We start from the raw sequence: 23,960 nt of genomic DNA, 5'->3' as shown, positions 1-23,960 counted from the left end.
GTTCACTTTGATAGTAATGCATTCATGACCTTTCTAACGTCTTTCATTGCTAAGAATATGCAATGGAGAAGAATGTTAAAGTGTGTGTAACAGTTGAGGGTTCTGCTATGCTAATGGTTTTTTTTTTTTTTTTTCCCAACTTTCCCAGTATATTCAGTGGGACAGCCCACTGTGTGGAAGACTGTCTTATGTTGTCTCTTGTATTGTGAAACTCTAACCTTAAACACATTCAGACTTCTATGAAAGAACGTTTAAGATGATGTTTTAAGTAAGCATAGCTTAACTCTTTGCATCTCTGTTGACAGGGTGTCACAAGTGTATCTTGCTGTTGATGATCGCCTTGCTTCTCTGAAAACAGATACTTTTAGCAAAAGCAGGGAAGAGAAGATGGAAGACCTCTTTGCGCAGAAAGAGGTAATGGACTGCTTCTGCACCAGCAGAGCATAGGCTGCAAAGCATGCAAGGAAGGAACTCTGGTCGAGTGTCATGTCTGGTGACAGAATATCGACACTTTATCTCTTGGCAGATGGAAGAAGGGGAGTTTCGGAACTGGACTGAGAAGATACAAGCGAGGCTGCTTTCGTCATCATTAGACACACCTCAACAGCTGCAGTCTGTTTTTGAGTCTCTGATAGCTAAGAAGCAAGGTCTCTGTGAGATGCTGCAAGCCTGGAATAATAGGTAAGGAGAACAAATGTTGGAATCATGAGCAACACTGGTACTATGTTGCTTGCAGGAGGGAAGAGAATCTTCTATGTTCCCTTCTGTCTTTCCCTGTAGCGCAATTGCTATATAGAGGGTGTTATGACAGCTTATGCTGGATGTTCTCTACTGCTTAAGACCACAGAGCTGATTGACTGGAACAGAAGATCCTTAATTAAAAGCCAGATAATAAAAATGTTGTGTGTTGTTGAACTCAGCTTGCATCTGAGAAGAGAAAGTGTCATTTGAATACAAATTGAAAGAGAAGCGAAAGACTGGAAGAGAGGAGTGTATGTGAAAGCAATTGGTTCAGTAAAACAATCTTGCAGCTGAGCAGATGTCAAAAGAAATGCTTTAGACAACTTACCTTGCTGTTCTTATGAGAACTCTCCCCTCTCACTCTGCAAGCCATCTGGGGTTTGGTGTTTGGCGCAACTCCTGCTGCTATAGTATTCCTCAAGGCACGAGGAAAAGTTCTGTCTGTGGTCACTTGAAACTTGGCTTTGGTGTGTGTTAGCAACTATCTGAGTTTGCAGTAAAGACTTGTGAAGGTCAGCTTGGCTGTACTGCAGTATGGAAAATCTTCATAGTCTGTGGCTTTCACAGCTAACGCATGTAACCTATTTTTGGGGTGGTTTTGTTTTTAAGATTGCAGGATCTCTTCCAACAAGAGAAAGGGAGAAAACGTCCCTCAGTGCCACCCAGCCCTGGAAGACTAAGGCAAGGTGAAGAAAGCAAGGTACTGACAGCAGACTGAAAGCTAATTCTACCTTTGCTCTGGTAGATCACAATAGTCTAAAACTGACTTCACCTCACTCATATTGAGTAAACTCTTCTCACTGCATCGTGAAATTTTTATCTGTAAAAGCTTAAATTGCATGTGAACACATGCATCTTTTCTTTTTTTGTTAAGATGAGAACCTAGAGCTATATTATACAGAAATAAAGACTGAGTATAAATAGCACTTGATATTTGTGTGTGCGTGCGCACATGCTCGTGTACTGTTGACGTGAATAATGACAGCACAGAACTGGCCTCAGTGTCAAGGGTACATCTAGACAGGTTCGAAGTCGTTGTGTTAGGCTCTAGATTTGGATAAAATCAGTTGATTAATCTAGAGCCTTAATAGGATGAAAGCAGGGTGAGAGAAAATGGCACAGTGACTGTCACCTATCAGGTTTATAGGCGCTCAGCTCTGAAGAGGAAAAGGCCAAAAACACATCAGGAGATACGGGTGGTGTAAGCAGACCAAGGAACACAGGCAATACTGATAATAAATCAGCAGGTTCCCCTTTGCTTTGTGAGGTGTCCTGTGGCATCTGGCCAGGGGAAAGTGCAAGTGATTTTGGAACTGCTGCCTCCCAAAGGGAGCCCTGCTTAGGGGGACTAGTAGTTGCCAGTGTGCTGGTCAGCCTCCCTTTTGGGAGCTGGTACTGTGTGAAAATGTCCGGACTGCAAGACGATACAATAGTAAGTATCATATAGAAAGGCTGAACTCCTAAAAGCTCTAATTTAAGCAAAGTGTGCTAAAGGACCTTGAGGGTAGCTCTCGTTCATTCTGAGACCCTGATTTGCTCTGCTGCGTGTACATGTGTCTTTTTCACTTACCTAGTACTTTTCAGTGCTGAAATGCGTTTAACCTTGATCCAGCTGCCAGTAGGCTTATCCAGAGAAGGAGTTCTGTTTTTAAATCAGCATACAGAGGTGATAGCAGTCATGAGTAGCTGGGATGCTGTGCCTTGTCTCCTCCATGCAGTGACAGATATAGTGGTGGTGCTGAGGCTGGAAATGGTGGGTGGGAGCACTCTGCTGCAGCAAGTTTGCTTTTGCAAGTGTCTCGCAGAGAGGGGAAGGCATAAAGCTGTAAAGAGCCTGGCATCAACATTGATCTTTTGTTACCCTTTTAGATCAGTAGTATGGATGCTTCTCCACGCAATGTTTCTCCAGCACTGCAAAACGGAGAGAAAGGTCTGTTGTGGGATTTTTGTTTGTTTTTTGTTGTTGTTTTCTTAAGCAACCAAAAAGAAGCTTGCTGTAACCTTTTCTCTGACATGACGTGGCAGCCTTTTTTTCCTCTAAATTGCCAAGTTTGTCAGTGAATCCCCATTGCACGAGATGGAAATAAACCGATTTCTAGTTTACCTTTATGAAAAGCAAACTGCTTCTAATGTGGGGCTGTGTTACTAATGAGGCTAAATTGGCCATCAAGGGTTTTTCCTTTGAACTTAATCACAGTTAAACAATTTCTGAGTCTTTCTAAATAACAGAATAGCTGCACGCAATCTGGGGAACGCGTCTAGCTTGTTCTCTGAAGTGTTTATAGGTGCTGAGAGCTCTTACCTGTGAGGCATACTGAGAGTGTGGGGGCTGAAGTGGGGGGGGGATAAGCCTATGCATTTTCTGGAGGTTATGTGCTACACTGATTTGTTGCTAGTTCCTTTCCTCTGGGTGGTCCTCCCTGCTTGCTAAGTTTAAAAAAAATAAAAACGTAAAAAATGGGAAGTAGAGACTGGTGATGGCTTGGCCTGGAGGCAAGCAATATCACCTGTGAATATCAGCCATGTGAAATGCTTTCCTGTGTCCTTCACTCTCTTTGTACTTTCAGAGGATCGTTTCCTGACCACTTTATCCAGTCAGAGCTCCACAGGCTCCACCCATCTGCAGCTGCCCACCCCTCCAGAGGTTGTGTCGGAGCAGCTGACCAGTGGCTCATCCTTTGCCAACGCGCTCTCTGAACAGGACGCAACCAGCAGCTCAGAAGGTATAGTTCAGCTGTGGTCTCGTATTCCTTCTCCTGCCTCTCTGTGGCAAGCACGTGGGATCCTTTTAGGAAATGGCAGCTTTGGTATTTCTGGGAAGCATAATAGCTAGAACGAGTCGCTTCAGCGAGCAGACAGAGAGTACCTTTTGCTCCTCAAAAGTACACTGCTTCAGGCTGAGCGCAGACGTTTTTATTTTAATTTTTTTTTTTTTGCAAGTACTCAAACTCTGCCTCAGGCTAATAGCTCAGGACTCTTCTGCAGCTGCAAAAGAAATATATTATATGCAGACTAGCAAGAAACCTACTTGTCTCTTCTGTTAAGGTCAGTGTTGCTTCTCTCTCTTGTTCTTTTTCCCTTACGTGCTTTCTTTTTTGTCTCAAGTACTTCTCTTTGACAAAACAATAGATGCTGTCTTTGAATGCTCTTCACTGCTATCTTTAGGCCACAGGTGGAGTCGGTTAGCCCTCTAAAAACAAGTTATTAGTGCAGGCATGATGCTTTATGCATCAATTGAGATACAGTGTGTGTATGTGTAGTTACAAGGGCAGAGGATCAGTTCAGAGTGGGAATGAGGAGAGCCTTGGAGTCTGTTGCGGGTTTTCAGTAGCTTTAGGCAACTCACTAGATCTTGGCCTAGTTTTCTAACTGGGGAAAATAACTGTGGTATTCTGGGATTGAAGAGTTTTAGGGACAGATACTATAGGACTTGATGGAAATAAAAATTGATCTACTAGCTTCCTTTCAGATTCACAACTTGAAGTTTCATTCTGTGGTGCAAAATTAAGTCATCTCTGTTCCAGAAGTCTTTGATGGACACTCACTGGGATCTACAGACAGCCAAGTGAAGGAGAAGTCTACTATGAAAGCTATTTTGGCCAACTTGTTGCCTGGAAACAGCTATAACCCCATTCCGTTTCCCTTGTAAGTACTGCCTAATATATGTGAAATACCAAATTGGCAGCCTGGTCCAATTGCAGACAGAGCTGTGCGTGCTTCCTCTGCTTATTAGATCATTTAAGTCATCACCTAGGCTTTGCCTCTGAATAAACTGTAAATCTTCCTCAAGGCAAGGAGACTCTTGTGTGTCTTCTAGGTGTTTGTAGGTCACCCTCTTTCCTTATTAATGACTCAAATCCTTCTCCTATTTCACCCTTGCGCATATGTTATCTATTTCATCTCTTCCTGGCAGGCATCTGGCCCCAGAACCCCTCGGTGGGGGGGAGGGAGTGTCATGTCATCTTACTTCTCTGCTGCAGGGAGGGAAAGGCTATGTCCTTCCTTACCAAAGACTTACTAAAGCTACATGCCTGCCTCTTTTGTTTTTGCTTCCAGACCTCTTCCAAGGGTTGGACTCAAGTGGGCGTTGTCTGGGTGTAGGTCAGGTTCAATGGCTACTGCATGTGCCCTCAAGTTCCTTGCCCACGTGAAAATGGGCAGGCTGGAAAGTCTTTCAGCTACTTGGTCTGCGTGCATTATAGTTTTTCTTCTTTGTTTGATGTGAGCCTAATGTTTGGCAGCCTGAGTTGAACTCTTTTTAACCGTACCCCAGGGTAGTAGTGGAGGCCATGGGCTAGTGAGGTAAAAGGTAAATGGTTGGGGCCTACAATTGAGTTTTTAACCAAAAAAAAAAAAAAAAAAAAAGGACTTGGAAGGCTTTTTGGAGACTTGTATCCTAAACCTTTTGTTCAGAGGTGTCCACGTTTTGTACTTTTGCTTCACTCTGCAGGCCATGCTGCAGGACAGTCAAAACAAGCATAAACAGATTTTGGTGCTGTGGAAACAGTGGCTGCTAAACAGAAATAGACTCGTCCTCTAGCTTGGAGCTGGTTCTCTGCTATGATAAACTTGCTTGAAGTGATGATTTTTTTGCCCTAACACATTAACTTTTAGATTTAGCCACATAGCTGTGAATGTGTCTAATGGGAGAAGCTGATCTGGGGCTCTTTGGCTCTGTGTTGAGACTTGCAGTTCAAGGAATTGTTTGTGTCTAGAGTGCAGTGATGAAATTTGGGTTTTGACCAAAACTTAAGCTTTGCTTTCTATAAACTGCTATGATCTACTAACATTCTCCCTATTTTATTTTTGTTCAGTGACCCGGATAAACACTACCTAATGTATGAACATGAACGTGTACCTATTGCAGTCTGTGAGAAAGAACCAAGCTCCATCATAGCTTTTGCTCTCAGGTACTGGTGTGATATGCTGTTCCTCTGAGGTATAAACGAACACATGTTATACTTCTGCAGCTTTTGTGTGCAAGGAATGCATAAACTCTGGTAAGGAACAAATGGAGAATTTTTTTTCCCCTCAGCTGCTTTGAGAGTTTCTACCAGAGCTGAAGTTGTGTCCATACGCGCCTTCCACGTGTCAGTAGCATTTTTCAACCTGCAACTGGATTTCAGGCTAATCTTTCCCAACTCCGTACACAAAAATGAGTTAGTTGAGTATGGTGTTCCCTGGAAGCTGACACTGTTAGGGAAAGAATTCCAAATGCAATTTCCTTAGCTCTCCAGCCTGGGGGAAGTGCAACTGAGCTAAGGGACAAAAGCTTGGCGTTCACAACACGATCGCTCCATTGCGTATAGTCATGGTAGCTCTTGCTACGGCTGAGCTTTCCAAGCCAGGTGCTTCAGTAAACCTTAGGGCTTATGTGTCACTAGGCAACAGGCTTTTGAAGTAGCTCGTTCTTAAATTGTGCGTGTGGACATGGTGGGGGGAATGGGTGGCAAAAGGGGATATCTTCGACAGCATGATCCAGAGCAGCTTCTGTTCCAAGAGAACTAACAACTAATTGTGGTGGGAAGGTGTCCTACTGTAGGTTTGTTTCTGGCAGTTGTGTCTAAACTGAAACTTGGGGCTCATATTGCAAAGACTCCCAGAGGACAACTGACCTTTTTTTTTTTTTTTTTCCTTCCCTTTTCAGTTGCAAGGAATACAGAAATGCCCTGGATGAGTTATCCAAAGCATCTCTGAAGAACAGTTCTGAAGAAGGATTCCAGCCAAACAGGTTACATGAAGGAACTGCAGTATACTAAAGCAAAGGCAGAGTCATTATGGTGAAGAAGTGCAAGCTAGGATGAGGAAGGGCCCTCAAAATATGCCTCTGTTGGTCCTTCTGCCTCTGTTGGTCCTTCTGCCTCTGTTGGTCCTTCTGCCTCTGTTGGTCCTTCTGCCTCTGTTGGTCCTTCTGCCTCTGTTGGTCCTTCTGCCTCTGTTGGTCCTTCTGCCTCTGTTGGTCCTTCTGCCTTATGGTGGAATCTGATGTGTTCCATGTCACCAACGCATTCTTACAGTATCCGAGTTTCCATTTCACACCGGGGCTGTGCTGGCTTCATCACCTGATCCCCTGATTGTGTGCATGCTAGAAATGACTGGGCCTGAACTTCTCTATGGTGATGGAAGCAGCAGTTGAAGTGAAGCCCTGAGAGAATCGGATTCAGGAGGGTGTATGCTTTTCTCAGGGAGGTGAAAGACAACTTTGGAGAATCCCACATCATTACCACTTTAAATTGTATCCTCTTCCCTTACCTGTACTTAGCATTAGGCAGGGTGGAGAACTAAATGTACAGAAGTGAAGCATTAAATTATCTTGGGTGGTAGCATTTGTTTGGCTTATTACGTATGCATGTTTTTTTTTCTCCCTCCTCCCCATTTCAGCATGCCAGACAAACCAAAGAGCAGTAGCCCTGTCCGCCTGCCTGAGGCAAACATGGGTCCCTCAAATCGCACTGCAGAACCAGAACAGCGTAAGACCATTTTGCCAAAATAATATTCATAACACTAATTTCAGGTTGAGCAGACTTAAGTCTGACAAGCAGAGCTCTAGCTCTTGTGAGGATTAACTTAGAACAAGGAAAATGTATCCTGAGCACCAAATCCAAATTTTTCCAGGTGGGCTTACCAAACTTTCTCGTGCTGAAGTTGCAACTTCTCTTGGCGTTGATTTAATACAGAGCATGTTTTATACGTCTTTAAAAGTCTGTGTCCTTGGTGGCTTATTGGGTTTCTTGTGAGATCAGAATATCTTCTATTACTTTAATCTGTTGTTATGTGATGGAACTTGGATTATTCTTGGATCTAGCCACCCACAACATGTTCTGACCTCTTTGACTATGGCATTGCCCATTTTGAAAGGATGCTAACTAAAGTGTTTTGAAATGGAGAAGGGATGTTCTTATTAACTTGCACTTTTATTTATTTAACTTACATTTGCTTTATATGTTTTCAAGATGCCATTCATTCTTTCCGAGGGGTGGACTTCTAGTTTTTTGATTTTGATTTTGTTTTTTTTTCTCCTTATATTCTTAACTTATGGCTCTTGTGACAGTTCCTGTTCTGAGTTGTCTTTGCTGCAGTTGAAATGTTGACGCTTCACTCCTGCAGTAGCAGTGATTTAAGCAGTTAATTCCCCATCCCTGTGAAACATGCTATGTCAAATGACTCCAGCATTCCAGAATGTTACTCAGAACACTAAATCAGCTAACCTGATGGACCTTGGTTGCCTGAAGAATAGCAAATGAGTTACAGTTGAGTGGTATCATCCCTCCGTTTACAGCAATCAATAGCAAATGCTTGTATGAGTCATGCTTTTATTTTTTTAAATTGCCTCTATAAGTGTCAATACCAACTTCTTTCTTTACTGTAGCAAAGAAACCATCTGGTGTTCTGTCTTTCTTCCGTGGCACGGGAGGGAAGAGCCCAGACCTGTCTTCCCAGAAGAAAGAGACCCTGCGTGGTGCTGACAGTGCCTACTACCAGGTTGGACAGATGGGCAAAGAGGGAGCAGAAAACCAAGGAGCAGAACCTCAAGGTACCAATTTCTGATCATCTTTTGCCTTGGACTGTTATGTCTCCCAAACCTCATTCAGACTTAAAGCCCAGAATGGGCTCTAGCCCTGACTTCTTTTTCAACGGTCCAAGATTACCCAACATCCTTTGAAAATGAATGTTTTGAGCACCAAATGTAGGTTTCTCTTAAAAACATTGCTTTGCCGTATGAGAAGAGAAACGGGGACTTTAAGGCCCCTGAGACGGTAGGGATAGTCCAGACAATGAATAGACTGGGCTCAAATTCCTTTGACTTGAGCTGAATTTAACCTAGTGGTCCAGGCTCTATTCCTCACTTCCTGTTTAATTTTTTATTGCTTCAGCTCATGGAAAAGAGAATGAAGAAAGAAAGCTTGCACTTATATATTACCTGAACAACTGTTCTCTTCTAGCATATATAATCATAACCATGCCTATGTATTATTGAAAAAAATAGTTTTCTTGTAATGTGAATTTACAAGTAATGCCTTGCATAGATTTTTCCGGGTAATAGTAATAATGAACAAGTCTTGCAGAGAGTGGTCCCTTTGTGCTTTCAGATGAGACAGATGGAGGAGATGGACAGAAGAAACAGCTGGTGAATCCCCATGTGGAGCTCCGTGAGTAGTTGTTGTAATTAATAACTTGAAGTCTTAATTGACATGCTCCTGTCTTCATGTGATGTAGGAGAAACGTTCTAGTTGATGAAATCATTTTCCTTTGCATTGCACAGGAAGGAAAAAAAAATCAGAACAGACCAATGGCATTTTTACTGATCGTAATCTATCTCTAATGTGGAAATACCCCACAGAATTTTTAATTTTCATTTGATCTTTTGTTTGGACAATTTCCATTGGCATATGCTGTGAACTAACTTGAACCACAAATTTTCCATTTAAGTCCTATCATTTCAAACTTCTCAAGTACAGTAGATGCGGTGGGGGATGTTTAGGAAAACAAATTTTACCAGACTTCAGTAAAACCTTCATAACTGTTACTCAAGAAGACCTTTTCTTACAGAGTTTTCAGATGCAAATGCCAAGTTCTACTGCCGGATTTATTATGCTGGCGAATTCCACAAGATGCGTGAAGTGATACTGGGAAGCAGTGAAGAAGACTTCATCCGCTCGCTCTCTCACTCTATGCCCTGGCAGGCACGAGGTGGCAAATCTGGAGCGGCATTCTATGTGACCGAGGGTAAAAGCAGCTTCTCCCCCAATTTTTTTTTTTTTTTAAATCCTGATTACCCCTAGCAGAGGGCTCTTGACCCTCACTGTCAGGTGGTCACTCAGAATGGAAAGCTGAGTGAGTTGTTCTGACGTTTTCAAAGTCAGATTGTTCTTCTCTTTGTGCGCACAGAAAAATGAAGTGATGGTAGGGAAATTCTGCTTCCAGTGGTAGCAGCTAAGGAAACAAGCTGAGCAGAAAGCTTGTAGTTTCTTAGGCAGGCTTCAGACAACACAGACTTCAGTATAATTCAAGGAAAAGTATCGTTATCAAACACTACTTTTTATTCCATATGCCATAGCTGATTTGTAGGATTTTTTTTAAGTGTAGTTTGTTTTTTGTTTGTTTGGTTTTTTTTTTAGTGGCTGATTCTAGGCTCCTATTTAAAGCAAGTCTTGAATTATCTTCTGGAAGAGTCTGTAGGTCTTTTCTATTGTCTGTATAAGGAGCCCATGTAGCTGAGGTAAATTTAACTTAAGCAATCTCCTTTTCCTGACTTGTTAATAGGCTGAAATCCAGAAAGTAAGTTCTCAATATCTGGAGTAAGAAAGCTCCTAGAAATGACCTTCTGTAGCTAAGGGTTTAAGAGAATTATTGTCCTTAAATTTTCAGGCAAACTGTTTCAACCACATGATAGTCCTTTTTGAATTTAAAAAAAAAAAAACAAAGAATACATCGCTTGCAATATGTAACCCTGTTGCCTCTGGCTGATGTTAAAACAGATGACAGATTCATCTTGAAGCAGATGCCTCGTCTGGAGGTCCAGTCATTCCTCGACTTTGCTCCACACTACTTCACTTACATCATCAATGCAGTTCAGCAGAAGGTAATAAGTCTTTATTTTAGTCTTTATTCTGTATTCTATAGACTAGTAGCAGTTTCCATTAACCCCTTTCACTTAAGCAAAAGAAAATACGTTGGAGGGTATGAGCTATATTAATAATATGGTTTAAAGATGAAAAGCGGGAAACTTTGCTAGAGCTTCTAAGCTGTGATATACAGGCAGACGAAACAGTGGCACTTTGAGTAGTTTGTCGGTCATTGCCTGTACATAGAAATCTTACCCAATGTCTTCTCTTCATCAGAAGCCTACAGCACTGGCCAAAATCCTTGGGGTCTATCGAATTGGCTACAAGAACTCTCAAAACAATACTGAGAAAAAGCTGGATCTGCTTGTCATGGAAAACCTTTTCTATGGACGGAAAATGGCTCAGGTAAGAACCGAGTGTACTGGTCAGGTGTGATCAAATGTTTTGTTCCTTTACAGTGCAGTCCTTTTCCTGGCTGAGAGCAGGAAGCCCTGGCTTACCAGTAGCTGTTTCTGGCTTACCAGTAGCCTTTTCTGTTGTTTTTACCCTCGCACATGCTGTCTATATCTAGTATTGTTCAAAGATGACAGTTTGTGCCTCTTTCTTGTTACGTGAGCCTCAGTAACTTGATGACTAAATTGACTTGTTCAGAAAGTTGTAGTGTAGACATACATCATTAGAAGTCTTGTGTTTGTTCCTGCATCTCTGGTGCTTGAGATGCTGACTGCATTGTCAGTCTAATTAGGCAAATGTGAATCCTTTTTTGCAAAGTTTTTAGAAAAACTGACTAGGATACAGACTAATTCCTCTAGGAGAGGCCTCACCTACAAATGTGGTAAGCCAGTGCAGGGGTTGGAGGAGGGCAGACTAATAAAGTTTTGAACCTACTGCCCTCTCCCTGTACCACTTAGTGCATGGAACAAGGCTTTGAATTCAATCTTGTTCTTGATAGAGGAAAAGTGATCTTTGTGAGGCAGTAGAATGGGGACATGGAAATTATTGGGGAAAACTGCTCTCAAATATAGAGTTGATGCTGAAAGGAATTTCATAGCAATGTCACATCTGAAACTACATAGTCTCACTTCTTTCCACCATCCCTCTCAATGCCTGACCTCAAAAGGTGAGCATTTCTGTGAGGGGGTGAATTGAGGGATTCTAACTAGACGTAGAAAACTTCCTTAACTGCAAGGGTGGTCAGACGCTGGAGCAGCCGGGCACGTTGAAGCCTTAAACCTCACAGAATGACAGAACAAAGTACTGTTCTTCTCTGCTTGCAGGTTTTTGACCTGAAGGGCTCCCTCCGGAATAGAAACGTTAAAACAGACACAGGGAAGGAAAGCTGTGATGTTGTCCTGCTGGATGAGAACCTTCTGAAGATGGTCCGGGACAACCCTCTGTACATCCGTTCCCATTGCAAGGCTGTGCTGAGAGCTTCCATACACAGTGATTCCCAGTTCCTCTCCAGCCACCTCATCATAGACTATTCCCTGCTGGTGGGTCGTGATGATACCAACAATGAGCTGGTGGTTGGGATCATTGGTAGGTTACCTTTTGCTTTTTCTTGCTTTCAGCTGGTGAGGCTGCTTTCTTTTGCAGGTGTTTAGTACTACTCTTAAAATTGTACCGCCACCACAGAGATGTAGGTCAGGTGGGTTTGCCTTCTCCCTGCTGGAATACTGCTGCCATCTCCCGTTAGTGTTCAGAGTAGAGGCATGATATCTTCTCCCAAGCTCTTGTATGGGCTCGTGTTAGCATTTGCATGAATAAGAATACATGCAGGAGGTCTGTCAGGCAGAGGAAAAAAGGACTGAGTTGATGTTTAACCTGCACTTTGACTCCAGTTGAAGTAGGGAGGGTTTTTTTTTTTTTTAATGCCTCGCTGTGTGTAGTCTTTAAGGTTAAATGGCTGTGTAAATATTATTGAACTTAAATTGTAACTTGTGAGGAGGTGTCTGAGGAGGAAAAATATTGAGAGAAGTTGAGATGAAAGAGAGATGTTAAGCATCACAGGATCAATTATCATCATGTAGTCTGATCTGAATATCATGGATGGCAACCTGGTAATTCCCTTACCAAATCCCCTGACATGTGACTTGAAGCTAGGAGCCTCATCTTTAGGTAGGCAAACTAGTCTTATGCACAAGACTCGAGATGGAGCCATTTTGCAGAATGTAGTAATGACTCTTTGCAATGAGATACTCCTGAAACCTAGCCCAGAAATGTTTCCAGATGAGAACTCAAGCCAAGAGGTCTGGATTACTCCATCTCACTGCTAAAGCTTGAAAGTCATTCTAATAACCCTCTTAGTTGAGAGCTGGAGTCCCAGCTACGAAGAACTGTAAGCTGTTAATGCTTCCTTGTTGTTTAGACATTTTAAATATTTGGGTAAATGGGATGAGGCTCTGCTTCCTGTGTGCATGTGGATTTTGCTATCCAATAGGAAGTTTGACCAGATTTAGAAAATACAGGTTATATGACATTTAAATGTAACTGTTCCCTCACTGTGGTGAGAACAGCTGTTCATGGTCTGAAGGACCCTGTTTAACACTAATATCTTCATAAATGGAGAACATGCCTGTTACATTAGGCTGTCAAAACATTCTCTAAATGCTACCCTGAAAACTTATGAGGTACTGTCGTGGAATAACCAGAATACAATTTAGGTTCAGGTCAGAGCAGAAGCAGTTTATTGCTATAGCTATAGGGGAGAACATAGAGCAGCAGTGTGATGGCCTCTGCTGATATGAATTCTGCCCTAATGAGGCTGTTAGAGGTAATATACCTTTGGATTATATGATCTGTCCTTCACAGGACTACGGGTGTGTGGATGAACAGAAAAAGGGGGTGAATCACTTCAGAAGAGGTGGCTCCAACAGAACAGATAGTACAGTTTTTTTTATGGACAATACATTCCTTCAGTAGCTGGGAACACAGACTTCAGCAAGGTCATTGCAGATGGTTTTTTGCTAGATAAGCCTGCAAAGGCCTATGAGCTGTTAACTATTTTATTTCCTCAGACATTAACCATTTTACTTCTACAGTACTCAAGCTGACTTTTGGGAAGGAGGGGGATGGAAAACCATTAGCGTGGACTGAGTTTGAACCTGAGGTCAGAATCTCTAGCTGTTTCAAATCTTAATCAGACTGAAGAAACATGTAAGTTAGGCCTGTGAGGGGCTGTGAGGACTTTACTTTTATTCCAAGGCCCTGTTCTGTTGGGATCTGGGACTTGGGGCGTGCGGGAACAGTAGATAGTGCACAAAACTGATGGTGACAACCCTAAAGCACTCTGGGCATTTTCTAAGAATATTTGGATGAACTAATAAGAAATTTAAGGATGGTGGGTCTGAATGAGTTTTGTTTAAAACATGCTGAGGAGAAACACATGGATACTTAAGGTGGGCTTTTGTAAATCTAGAACTAGTGAATTCAAAGCTGCCTAATCCCAAATGTTAGGACAAACGCTTACATTCTTTATGTGATCTAATTTCTTCTTTTTAGCTACCAGCTGAGAGTAATAAGAGTATCCAAGAGTTACAAGAGTAATGAGATCCAGTAGTGAAAAATTTGATTTGCCACAGCTTTACGTTTGCAGACCAAAATGTTCGTATGCTTGTTGTAATGGCTGAGCTCACTTTTTCTAGAGGGGACTGGGAAGCAATTCTGAATCTTACTTCTTGGAGCCGCCTTCATCTCTTCCACTCAGGGTCACTCATGGTATTTCCAATTCTCCATTTCATGAAGACAAGTGGAAAATATTCTCTCTATTATCAAGCCTCTGGGTGGCTGCAATGAAGAGGAATACTACTGGCTTAAACGGATAGGTGCCCGGGTCTTGATGTTGCTAGTTGTGGTGGTCAGGTAGCAGAAACTGTTAGAGCAAAGTGGGGCGTCTTGATGTGTTTCTGGGCTGAGGATCAGGTAAGTGACTCCTGTAATCAACCTTACAACTCTAATATGGTTAATGGAAAAACCCTGGAATATCTGGGAAATCTTTTTTTGCAGAGGCAGGAAGAGTTGGTAGTGATCTCGATTGGGCTTTTAAACTGTTTTTTTTCTCCCTATCCAGACATAGTTATCCAGAAAGTGAGGCAGCTGGCAAAGATAAACACTGAAGTCCTGGCTGTAGAAGCCTACTGCTTTGACATCCCTGTTGAAAGGGAAATAGATTAATTTTAGAACGTTATTTGGGTTATGATACATATGACATGTTTGTGTGTGGATTTTTTTTTTTTGTTCTTCCTGTAACAGACTATATTCGCACCTTTACCTGGGACAAAAAGCTTGAAATGGTGGTGAAGTCAACTGGCATCTTAGGAGGACAAGGTAAGTTCAGAACAGAAGCAAGACTTTAGGTCATGTTTACCTGGAAGCCTCCAATAGCTGTGCTAGCAAAGCCACAACTTGCCCACCTTGCAGAGTTTCAACACTAGCTAAACTCGTGCAGAGTAGAAGAAATAACAAGTTTCAGAGAATTTCACGCATTGGTCTGTCTTCATGAGTGACCCTTTAAATATTGTTAATCCTGGGAATGGGGTATGATCAGCCGCTTACCACACTGCTCTTTTCTGTTTCTTAGCTATCCAATATTCAGAAAAGCCTTAGCCAGCCATACAAAGATACTAGCAAGAGCAGTTTCAAGCCCTTGCTGTCTGGTTTCAGAAGATGCCTTCTCAGCCCAGAAGATTGGGTATGCTCCTGGGCTGTTAGTGTGGAGAAATCTGTATCCAGTGGTTGACTACTACTGTCCTGATTTTGGGGAACTCAGGAGCAGCTTTTGTGGGATTGAGGGGGGTTCCCTCTGTGCAATATTGGCCATCTCTTAGTAGGAGGGGAAGGGAAACACTTGGTCTCACTGCTGAGATACCTGGAAAAGATGAGAAGAGCATGTCTATAGAGTGGAGCTGTAACTGGGAGAGATTTGCATTTCTATTGGAAAAAGTCAAAGGCGTGTAAACAGGACGGGAGCAGGGGAAAGAAAATTAATCAGGGCTGCTATAAAAAGCCTAGGTGGTTCCTGCAACCTCAGACGTCTCAATTCTGTGCTTAAGGATTCAAGCCTTGATTTCACTTGTCTTATAGGTGTGTAAGAAGAAAAAATAAAAATAAAAATAAAAAATAAAAGCTGACAATACCTCTTGATTCCAAGACCCTTCCTTGTACAGTATGCCTCCATCATACTGCTGTCTGATGTTGTGATTTCATGTGAACCCTGTCTGTACTGTCATATCGATGCAATGGACTCTTTAGCCCACTTCTAACTGCTTTTGACTCTTACATATTAGGTAAGATGCCAACTGTGGTCTCTCCAGAACTGTACCGGACCAGGTTCTGTGAAGCTATGGATAAATATTTCCTGATGGTACCAGATCATTGGACAGGGCTGGGCCTGAATTGCTAAGCTAAAGCCCATATTGGGAAAGCACAAGAAGAGAGTGATATCGTAGGCTGCTCCCTTCCTGCCGTCTGCCCAGCAGTAAGCAAAAGGATTGCAATTCCATGTCTGCACTGACCGTGTGCATCCGAAGTGTAAGATCTGCTTGTTGCACTTTAATCCTCTCTCGGAGACTGACAAGTAAGCCCAGCCTCTTTAAGGATCTAAGCTGTAAGGTACCACTGAAGAGCATTGATAAGAGACATTCCCTCTGTCAGTAGGGAAGGTGATGCTATCGCCGTTCAAGAGCACTGAAACAGAGGCTATCCCGTTCATGATGGTGTAATTTTGCGTAGAAGTACATGATCTCTATGAGTCTTGCACTCTGTATGTAGCGTTGAATGAGTAGTTTATGCTTCTGTAGTGGATGTGTGGTATTGCAAATGTGAAATAAACCCCCTCTGGGTGGGTGGGTGAGTGAGAGAAAGATGAAGTTAACTCTGAAGTTCTGCTATCATTGCAGTTGTCTGTAGTTGACCTGTTTATGGTCCATGAATAACTTGGCCTGCTTAGACTCTGTGGTTTCAACTTTTGCTAGCTTCTGTAAACAGTACTTGGAGGGGTGGGGGTGCAGGTGTGGTTCCCCCCTTTTTTTTTTTTTTTTTTTTAAAAGACAGCTCCATAACTATAATGCCATAACCCTCTAAATCACTGCATCTTTAAGTGCATCTTACTGCAGTGTAACTCTAACCTCATCAGTCATAATTCCATTTTAGCTGAGTCCCATAAAAATAGGTTGACAGCCATCTGTACACTGCAAAACCCCAAATGTATCCTTTGGATCCTAAAAAATAGAAATAGTTTGATCTAAATGTCCAAATCTCTGGAATTGGGTTATTAAAAATCTACCCATCTGTTTAAGCAGGACTTAGTTATGTATAATTGCGAAGCTGGGTAACCCTTTCCTTAGCAGAGGGCACTACGTTGTAAGATGCAATGAAGGATACTGACTCGGAGTGACAACTTTCTCCTTACTGATACTAACATCCCTGGCAGATCATTTCAAATCCATTTCAGTTCCCCAGGACTGTCGAACAATGCATTTACCTCATACTCGGATCTTGCCAGGAGAAAAAATGTGTTTTCTTGCATTCATGACATGCTGATGAGCATGAACATCCAGATCTCATCACACTGTCTGTGCAGTCCTGGTGGAAAACTATCTCTTCAGCAGTATTAGATTTTTGCACCACTGAGACCAATGTTCTTTTCTTTTTCTGTGAAAAGAAAAACCTGAGCTAACAGGTATCTTGTATGATGGATAAGATGTGCAGAGATCTGTGAATCTCTACAATATGACAATAAGCACTTCTTTCCATTTTTATTAATTTTTACCTGTTTTTGTAGGTGACGAGTTTACTTTTTAGCTTCAATATAATATAGGCCAGTAAATAAGAGTTTTTGTATGTGAGTTTGAGAGGCAAGAACACTGTCCTTGGATTTCTAATCTTTGATGTAGGCAGGACTTCAAATGAGCATGGAGTCTGGGATAGCAGAGCCCTCTATGACCACTTGCTCATTCTGACCAGTTGTCTGGTAACGCCAACTTCATTGTAACTAGGGCATTTTGCACATTGAAACGTGCATTTTGTTCACCCCTCCTCTTGTGCTCAGTATTTTCTTCTGCAGCAGATGGTGGTGGCCCTATTCCGGCATGCGAGCTGGGCAGCACTGAGAAAGGAAAATATTGGCAGTGAGAACTGAACTGTTGAGTTTTGAAAACAGCCAGTGCGGCTCAGGTCTGAGGTGCCAGGAGGCAACGCTCATTTGTGTTCTCTAGTGGAAGACGTCTCTCGCCTCCTTCTCCCCCCTGCCCCCTTCTCCTCTGTTGCAAAGCCCCGCTAGAGGAAGAGGAAAAGATGATGTCTTTGAAGCATCAGAAATGAAAGCGTTCACACTTCCTCCGCCTGATATGATCCCTCTTTCTGGGGGTGCCATGTGGAAGGCTGCAGTGATGCCCTGTGTTGTGGAGAGAGGACGCAGTACTGCTTGGTTCCTCTGGCCCAGAGCCCCTCCAGTCAAGCCAGCTCCTCAGGTGCAACTGGCTGCCTCTGGAGCACATCTTGCCTCCTGTGCTGAAATGCATTCCCGGGATGGCTAGCTGTGTGCAGGGCTTTTTTGGCCTTGTGTAATGAGGAACTAGCCTGTCCATCAGCTCAGCACTACTCTCACCTCTGTGGCTTCTACCTTCTATCTTGTTTCATCAATGTGGAAGAAAGCCTACCATGCAGCCTGAATCTGTTCCAGTCTCAGTTCAAGCTTACATGTGTTCCTCCTCCTTCCCTTCCTGAAGTTTATAGCGTAAAACCTTGACTCGCCTGAACAGCTAAGGTGACCCAACAGCAGCTGGATATGTTATTTTTACCCCTCTTGATCAGTATGTGGAATGAGTGATGGAGCATGAATATGGGCAGCATCCTGGCATTTGTGCTAGGCTGCTGTACAGCTGAGATGTGCTAGCCCTCTCCTGTCACCAGTAGCCCTTGCTTCAGTGGTGTGTGGCTTCACTTACATTGCTTGTCTTCCAGAGTCCCGAACAGCTGGCTCTGGAGCAACACAGTCATCCAGTTGTAGCTCCTGTTCCCCTGTACTGGGCATGACCACATGAGGCTCTAGGCACTGTGCGAAATGAAGGAGCCGTCCACCCTGGCCAGCTGTTTTGCATCCAGTGAACGCAGAGCCCAGAGGTGTGAACTGTGACCTTCGTGGGCTGAAGTCATAGCAGTTAGAGGGGTTTTCAGGCGTGATCTTGGGCTAGAACCAGCAGCTAACTTTGGGTCAGGATGTGGCTGATGGGCTAGTCCTGACGAGACTGGAGTGCACAGAAAACTGCTAGTCATGGGTAACACAGCAGCTGCAGTGTCAGCAGGAGCTGGGACATCTTTGGATGCCTTGTAACAAAGCTGTGAGCATTTCTAGTTCAAATCCTAGCAGTTGAACAAATCTTCCCAAATGTTCCCTTCTTAGAATAAGAATTGTCCTGGCGTTTCACTTACTACAAAGCTAACTTTCTCCGAAGGAAAGCGATGCTTCATGCAAAAGAGATGTTCGAGAGAAACCCTTCTTGCGGGGCTGCGTTAGGCCTGCAGCATGCCTAGGTGTGCCCTGAGGGAACGAGGGGAACAGCCCTTTGATTAGTGTAGTTTTCCTTTTTTTTTTTTTTTTTTTTTTTGGTGACCGATTTTTAGCATGTGTGTAAGCAAATCCTGGTTGCAATCACAAAGACTGCATTTTTTTCAGAGCTACATTGGCTCTTTCTTTTGTGTCAAGTTGAGGCCTTGTGGCAAACATCTAAACCTTGTCCCAGATAGAAGTGATGACTTTGAGTCATGACGTAGACAGCAGAATGCCTTGCAGTGGCCCAGGGCTGTGTTCTGGCCCCCCAAAAGCACACATGAGGGACTCTTGCTGGTTAAGTAGCTCCACGGGGCTCCAGTGGAGTTACCTGTGGAATGGGCTGTCCTCTGCGAGAATGAGCAAAACCAAATCAATTGCTCACTAACAGGAGGCCAGACTAACTGTTGCTCAAAGCACTTAATGTACCATAATGTATGTACTTCTAATCTACCTTGGTTTGGCTGTATTTTATAAAATTGATGTACTGAACTGTTTGAGAGTAACTGCCTTGACTACTTGGAGAATCAAAATGTAATGTATATAGATGGAAATACAAATAAAGGAACTAAAATATACTTGGATCTGTTCCATGTGGTGGTGCAGTTATGTCTCTTATAGCATCCTATTTTCCTGAATCGGAGGCTAAGCTCTCTGCTTGCTCTGCAGCAATTGCTCTGCTGAAGGTCGGCAGCTCTGTGTGCAGTGCAAGCACTCCTGTCATGTCTCTATACCACACAGCTTGGCTCTCCTAACGGAGCAGGACCTCTGGGCAGCTCTCCAGGTCAGTGGTTTCTGAATGTGCAAATAACCTGTCATGCGCTTCTCCCAACCTCTCCCCAGCTGCTTTTTGGCACAGAGAGCTCGAAACAGGGCGCTGGTTCCATCCAGTAGGTGGTGGTGTTGTCGTGGCCCAGCGCTTCCAAGAGGCAGACCACACGTTCCTCGGGAAAAGATCTCCAGGTATTTCCATAGTTATCTCTTAAGTGGATTAGGTAAAGAAAAAATTCAAGGAGGAGTAAAAGTTAAAGGCATGTTTTGATTGCTTCATATTAACCTGGTATATAGTAACCTCCTCTCCTAAAGCTAAAAATATGTTACGAGATTTAGGAAGGGGAATTGTTGGTTCCTAGACTATATAAAGTGCAAAATACGAAACTTAAGGATCTCGTCCGTATTATGTGCCATCTCCACTTCTGCCTGGTGAGTTTGTTCTCCTATATGCTGCTGTATGAAACTTCATCAGAAGCCGACCCAGCACAGGGATGTGAGCAATACCTGGCCTAGGAGAAAGGTGGGATACACTGGCACACGGCAGTACTGCTCCTGAACTGAGTATGGTGCTGTTGGGTTGTTTGCGGTGCCTTACAGGGGGGGATAGAGTCCTGCTATGAAAGGAGATCAATCCAGCTGCTTTGCAGTCATATGACTGAACTGCATAAGTCTGGCATGATGATGAAAATCACGATTGCAGGGTTGATGGAACAGCATTTCTCTAATCCTTACAAATGGGACTGCTGGCACCCAGTAAAGGCCAAGAGTTTGTGCTCTAAGCAAAATTCCTTTTGGTCAGTACTGAAGTCAAGAGTAGAAGATAAAATAGTAGTAGGGTGCTTTCTCCATCGATGTAGCTCATGATTTGGGATGTTGGCCGCCTTCCCCATTGCCATCTTGATCAAGACAACGTTACTATTTTAAAAGAGGAGAGAGAGAAGTGTGTGGGGGGGAGAGAGCTCAGAATAAGCTCAAATGTGCATCTTGTTAGTGTCTTGTTCCCCAGCCCATGCGGCTTCTTGTGGTGTGAGAGTTGCACACCAAGTGATGTGTGTGAGAGCAGTGGTTTAAATGATGAAAGACAAAACGGTGCTGGAATCTCCCTGTTACGAATTATCATCCTATGCACACTAAGCCTTGCAGAGTTTCAAGCAAGCTATTTGCTTACACACTGTAAAGCCGGTGTGCTTAAGTGTTTAGAGGCTCAAGGTTGTCACCCTACAAAACCACACTCTTTTACACAGCTTGTACCGGTTATGGAGGCTTGTTTTTCAACATAACTCCTAGTGGCTTGCGATAATAAATGAAAGCATGGTTGTCAGCAGCCAGCCAACTCCATTCCTTCGCTCCACAATTTCCTCCGTAGTTGAGACCAATCCCCTGGTAGCCTGTGTCACCTGCAGAGCTGGTTTCACTGCACATCCTTTCCAGTGGTTATTCGCAATTTCTGTTAGAGGCCTTGCTTGTAGATCTCTGTAATTAAACCTGTGTATCAGAGTTCACTGACATTAGGCTTCAGGTTTTAATCTTTCTCAGCTCCCTAACTAGTCCTTCAAGTCCCTTGAAGTATAGTGCAGTCGAAGCTTTGGAAAACATGACTCCAGTCATTATGAATGTATCATTAAAGGCAGGGATGCCTATGAACTAGTCAGTATTCAGGCAGTGGCTTCCTGCCATTCTCTGGGAGAGAATTTGCTGTAACTCTAATACAGCTGAAGTTGTGCTCTGTAAAAAGCTACAGAGCTCATTCATGCTCTTTTTTTGTACAGTAGGCATATATTTCACCTGCAGACTTCCAGCCAAATCATGATTCATTGGTACAAGGTACGGGAGGGGGTCCACAAATAAGGAAGTCATATATTCTGGTAATTAGGGTTTTGCAGTGCAGTAGAGCTTACGTCAGCCAAGTGGGAACTTCAGCCCAATGAACATGAAGTTGTGTGTCAAGATCTTGGAAAAGAAATTTATTCTTGCTTGTTTAGATGATTAAAATAAATTTAAGAGGAAAATGGAAGAGAACTAAGAATCCAGCTGGGATTCTCTTTAGGCTGCATACACAGGAAAACTTGTACTGACAAGAGCAATGGTAGAGAGTGCTAGTCAGGACGGATGGGTAGTTACAGTTATGTGGTTCGCAGTTTGCTTTGGTGCCGGACTTCTAGTTTTGTCATTCATTTCTTGATATTTATTAAGTGCTTTTGAGGGGTATAGTCTGGAAGTCCCTGCCTGAGAGTGAGAGGGCTCCAGGCAGCAGGGGCAAGAAGCAAACCCTAGCATGGGGCTTAGGGCGCACATCTTGCTAGCTACCGTCAGCCATGGATTACGGTGTTAGTGGAGATTACTGTGACAAGGGGTTTTTGATGGAGGTTACTATGTCCTTGCACCTCAGCACAACGCTGAGCAGCTTTCCTTGAAGTGGTGTGAGAAAGGGTGAGCCCTTGGAGCTTGTGCTGGTGCTGCTGAGGTGGAGGCCGGCGTTGTGCCGAATGGTGCCACCAGCAAGCACCTGGCAAAGGGGGTGGCACAGGCGCCTGGAGCCTGTTCCAACGATCCCTAGTGAGCGTTTGAGCCCACTTGTCCAAAGCCAGTCACCATATTCCCCTGCCTTTTAGCGTGTGAGGAGGAGGGAAGGTGAATATGGAAGGGGCACCCTGGGCCATCAGTTTCTTCTCTGTGAGCCTGTGCCAGTGAGTGCCCTCCAATCTTCTCTTGAGGACTGTCCCGAAGATTGAAATAACCCTGGGGCTATGCAGACTCTAGGAATGCAGCCAGCCACCTAAATGGTAAATTAAGGGTGCTAGAGAAGCACGCAAGGGAAGGGAAATTATCAGCTTAGCAAGTTGTCTTTTAACTCTTCCAAATTGTTTACAACTATCTATATCTCTAACAAGTAAATAAGTTCTGAGAGCAGGAGAGATGTGCAGGTCAATCACTGAGTCACAATTTAACTGCTAATTATACTGATTAATCTTTCTAATTACTGTACTGTCTATACAATTGTATTGGTACAACTCCCAAAGGCAGCTAATAGCTTAAAGCAGACAGATTGCAATCCTGGGAATAAATTTACTTTAAAAATGGTGATCTTAAGGAATGTAAAAATGTAATCTCTTACCTTTTGACCAGGGGCGTTGCCCATAACAGTTTAAGTGTTTAGGATCAGAAGGTACTACTGTGGTCAACTGCACTGTGCTGTGCAATGCAGCATGAATTAATTGTACCCAGCAATTACTGCATTGGATAGAGATTTCCTTTTCGTTCAGCAGATGTACCCGGTCTGCCCAAAGCACACAACTTACTCCCCGTGCTCCCATGGCACATCCCCACCACACGCTGCTGCTTGGCCAGGGAATGGGGTAATGACGCAGGAGGAAGCCCCTGTGCTGCAACAGGGATGCCCCACAGATGGGAGTCCTGACAGATAGGACGTTTTTGCATGCTACCTGTTCCGGGACTCCTCTTATCATTGCAAGGCCACAAAGGTTTGGGGTATGGGGTCGTGCACAATGGAGAAAAAGGGAACAAGTCTTATTTCAGTGAAGTTCAGGTGTGTCCTGACAGAGGCTGAGTGGTATCAATGTAGCCTTTTACGGTATGTTAAGAGTTGTGTGTTCTGACTGCGCTGCTAGTAACCATGTCTGAGTGACCTGGCTTTCAGTAGGAACTAGCCTTTTGTCACAAGACGCTTTATTTCATCTCCTTTACGCCTTAGTTTTCCTAAATTTTTCAGTCTTTATCACCAGTAGCTTTCTTAGCCAATATTCCTGCCAAAAGTTACTACATAAGAAGAGAGGGTTTATTTTTAACATAACTTCCTTCTATTTGTGTTGCAGGCATACTAGATGGTTGCTGAATCATGGCGGAGGAATAGTACGTGCAATGTGGGTGTTCAGCTCATGCGCTGCTAACCTGGAGGGGTGAGAGCCTCCTCTCTCACTCAGAAAGGAGTTTCCAGTAGAGATGTGAGAAGGAGCTTGCATTATACTTCTGATCCAGCTGCAGGCAAGTGAACGCACGACCCCTTAGTCACTAGCAAGCAAGAGGGAAGCAGCCATTAGGGCTGTCTCCTGCACCGTTGGTAAGATTTACTGGGAAGCTGGCCATATCCTCCAAAGGGGTGAGGGATTGAAGTGCCGTGGGTGGATCCTCAGCCTGGGACAAGGGAGCACTGTGCTGCTGTGATTGGTTTGTGTCCAGGAACTCGTCTGCGCTGTGGCTTCTTTTCCCACTTTTCTGGTGTGCAGAAAGGGGCAGCCGTATCCCAGGTATGTGGGCTGAATGTGCAAACACGCAGGCTGACTAGAAAGTGAATGTGATGAATGGCAGCTGGA

General features: G+C 43.6%; 1 protein-coding gene across 5 annotated transcripts in view; it reads left to right on the top strand.

The window, feature by feature from the left end:
* PIKFYVE (phosphoinositide kinase, FYVE-type zinc finger containing) overlaps window positions 1–16,067 on the top strand; it is a 65,555-nt gene extending 49,488 nt beyond the window's left edge. For 4 of the 5 annotated variants that reach the window (XM_068947966.1, XM_068947967.1, XM_068947964.1 and 1 more), the window contains 17 exons: window positions 306–414; window positions 527–681; window positions 1,351–1,441; window positions 2,611–2,671; window positions 3,309–3,464; window positions 4,266–4,386; window positions 5,556–5,651; window positions 6,389–6,472; window positions 7,123–7,211; window positions 8,111–8,275; window positions 8,832–8,891; window positions 9,292–9,468; window positions 10,221–10,324; window positions 10,584–10,712; window positions 11,585–11,846; window positions 14,559–14,633; window positions 15,593–16,067. In XM_068947966.1, coding sequence (XP_068804067.1) covers window positions 306–414; window positions 527–681; window positions 1,351–1,441; window positions 2,611–2,671; window positions 3,309–3,464; window positions 4,266–4,386; window positions 5,556–5,651; window positions 6,389–6,472; window positions 7,123–7,211; window positions 8,111–8,275; window positions 8,832–8,891; window positions 9,292–9,468; window positions 10,221–10,324; window positions 10,584–10,712; window positions 11,585–11,846; window positions 14,559–14,633; window positions 15,593–15,708 — 2,050 coding nt within the window. In that variant the 3' untranslated portion in view covers window positions 15,709–16,067. The remainder of the gene's footprint in view (window positions 1–305; window positions 415–526; window positions 682–1,350; window positions 1,442–2,610; window positions 2,672–3,308; window positions 3,465–4,265; window positions 4,387–5,555; window positions 5,652–6,388; window positions 6,473–7,122; window positions 7,212–8,110; window positions 8,276–8,831; window positions 8,892–9,291; window positions 9,469–10,220; window positions 10,325–10,583; window positions 10,713–11,584; window positions 11,847–14,558; window positions 14,634–15,592) is intronic. The other variant, XM_068947965.1, reaches the window with a different exon arrangement.
* The last annotated feature ends 7,893 nt before the right edge of the window (window positions 16,068–23,960 follow it).

This window comes from Struthio camelus, chromosome 6 (genome assembly GCF_040807025.1).
Source record: "Struthio camelus isolate bStrCam1 chromosome 6, bStrCam1.hap1, whole genome shotgun sequence".
Lineage (NCBI taxonomy): Eukaryota > Metazoa > Chordata > Aves > Struthioniformes > Struthionidae > Struthio > Struthio camelus.
This window is presented reverse-complemented; position numbering and strand designations above follow the sequence as displayed.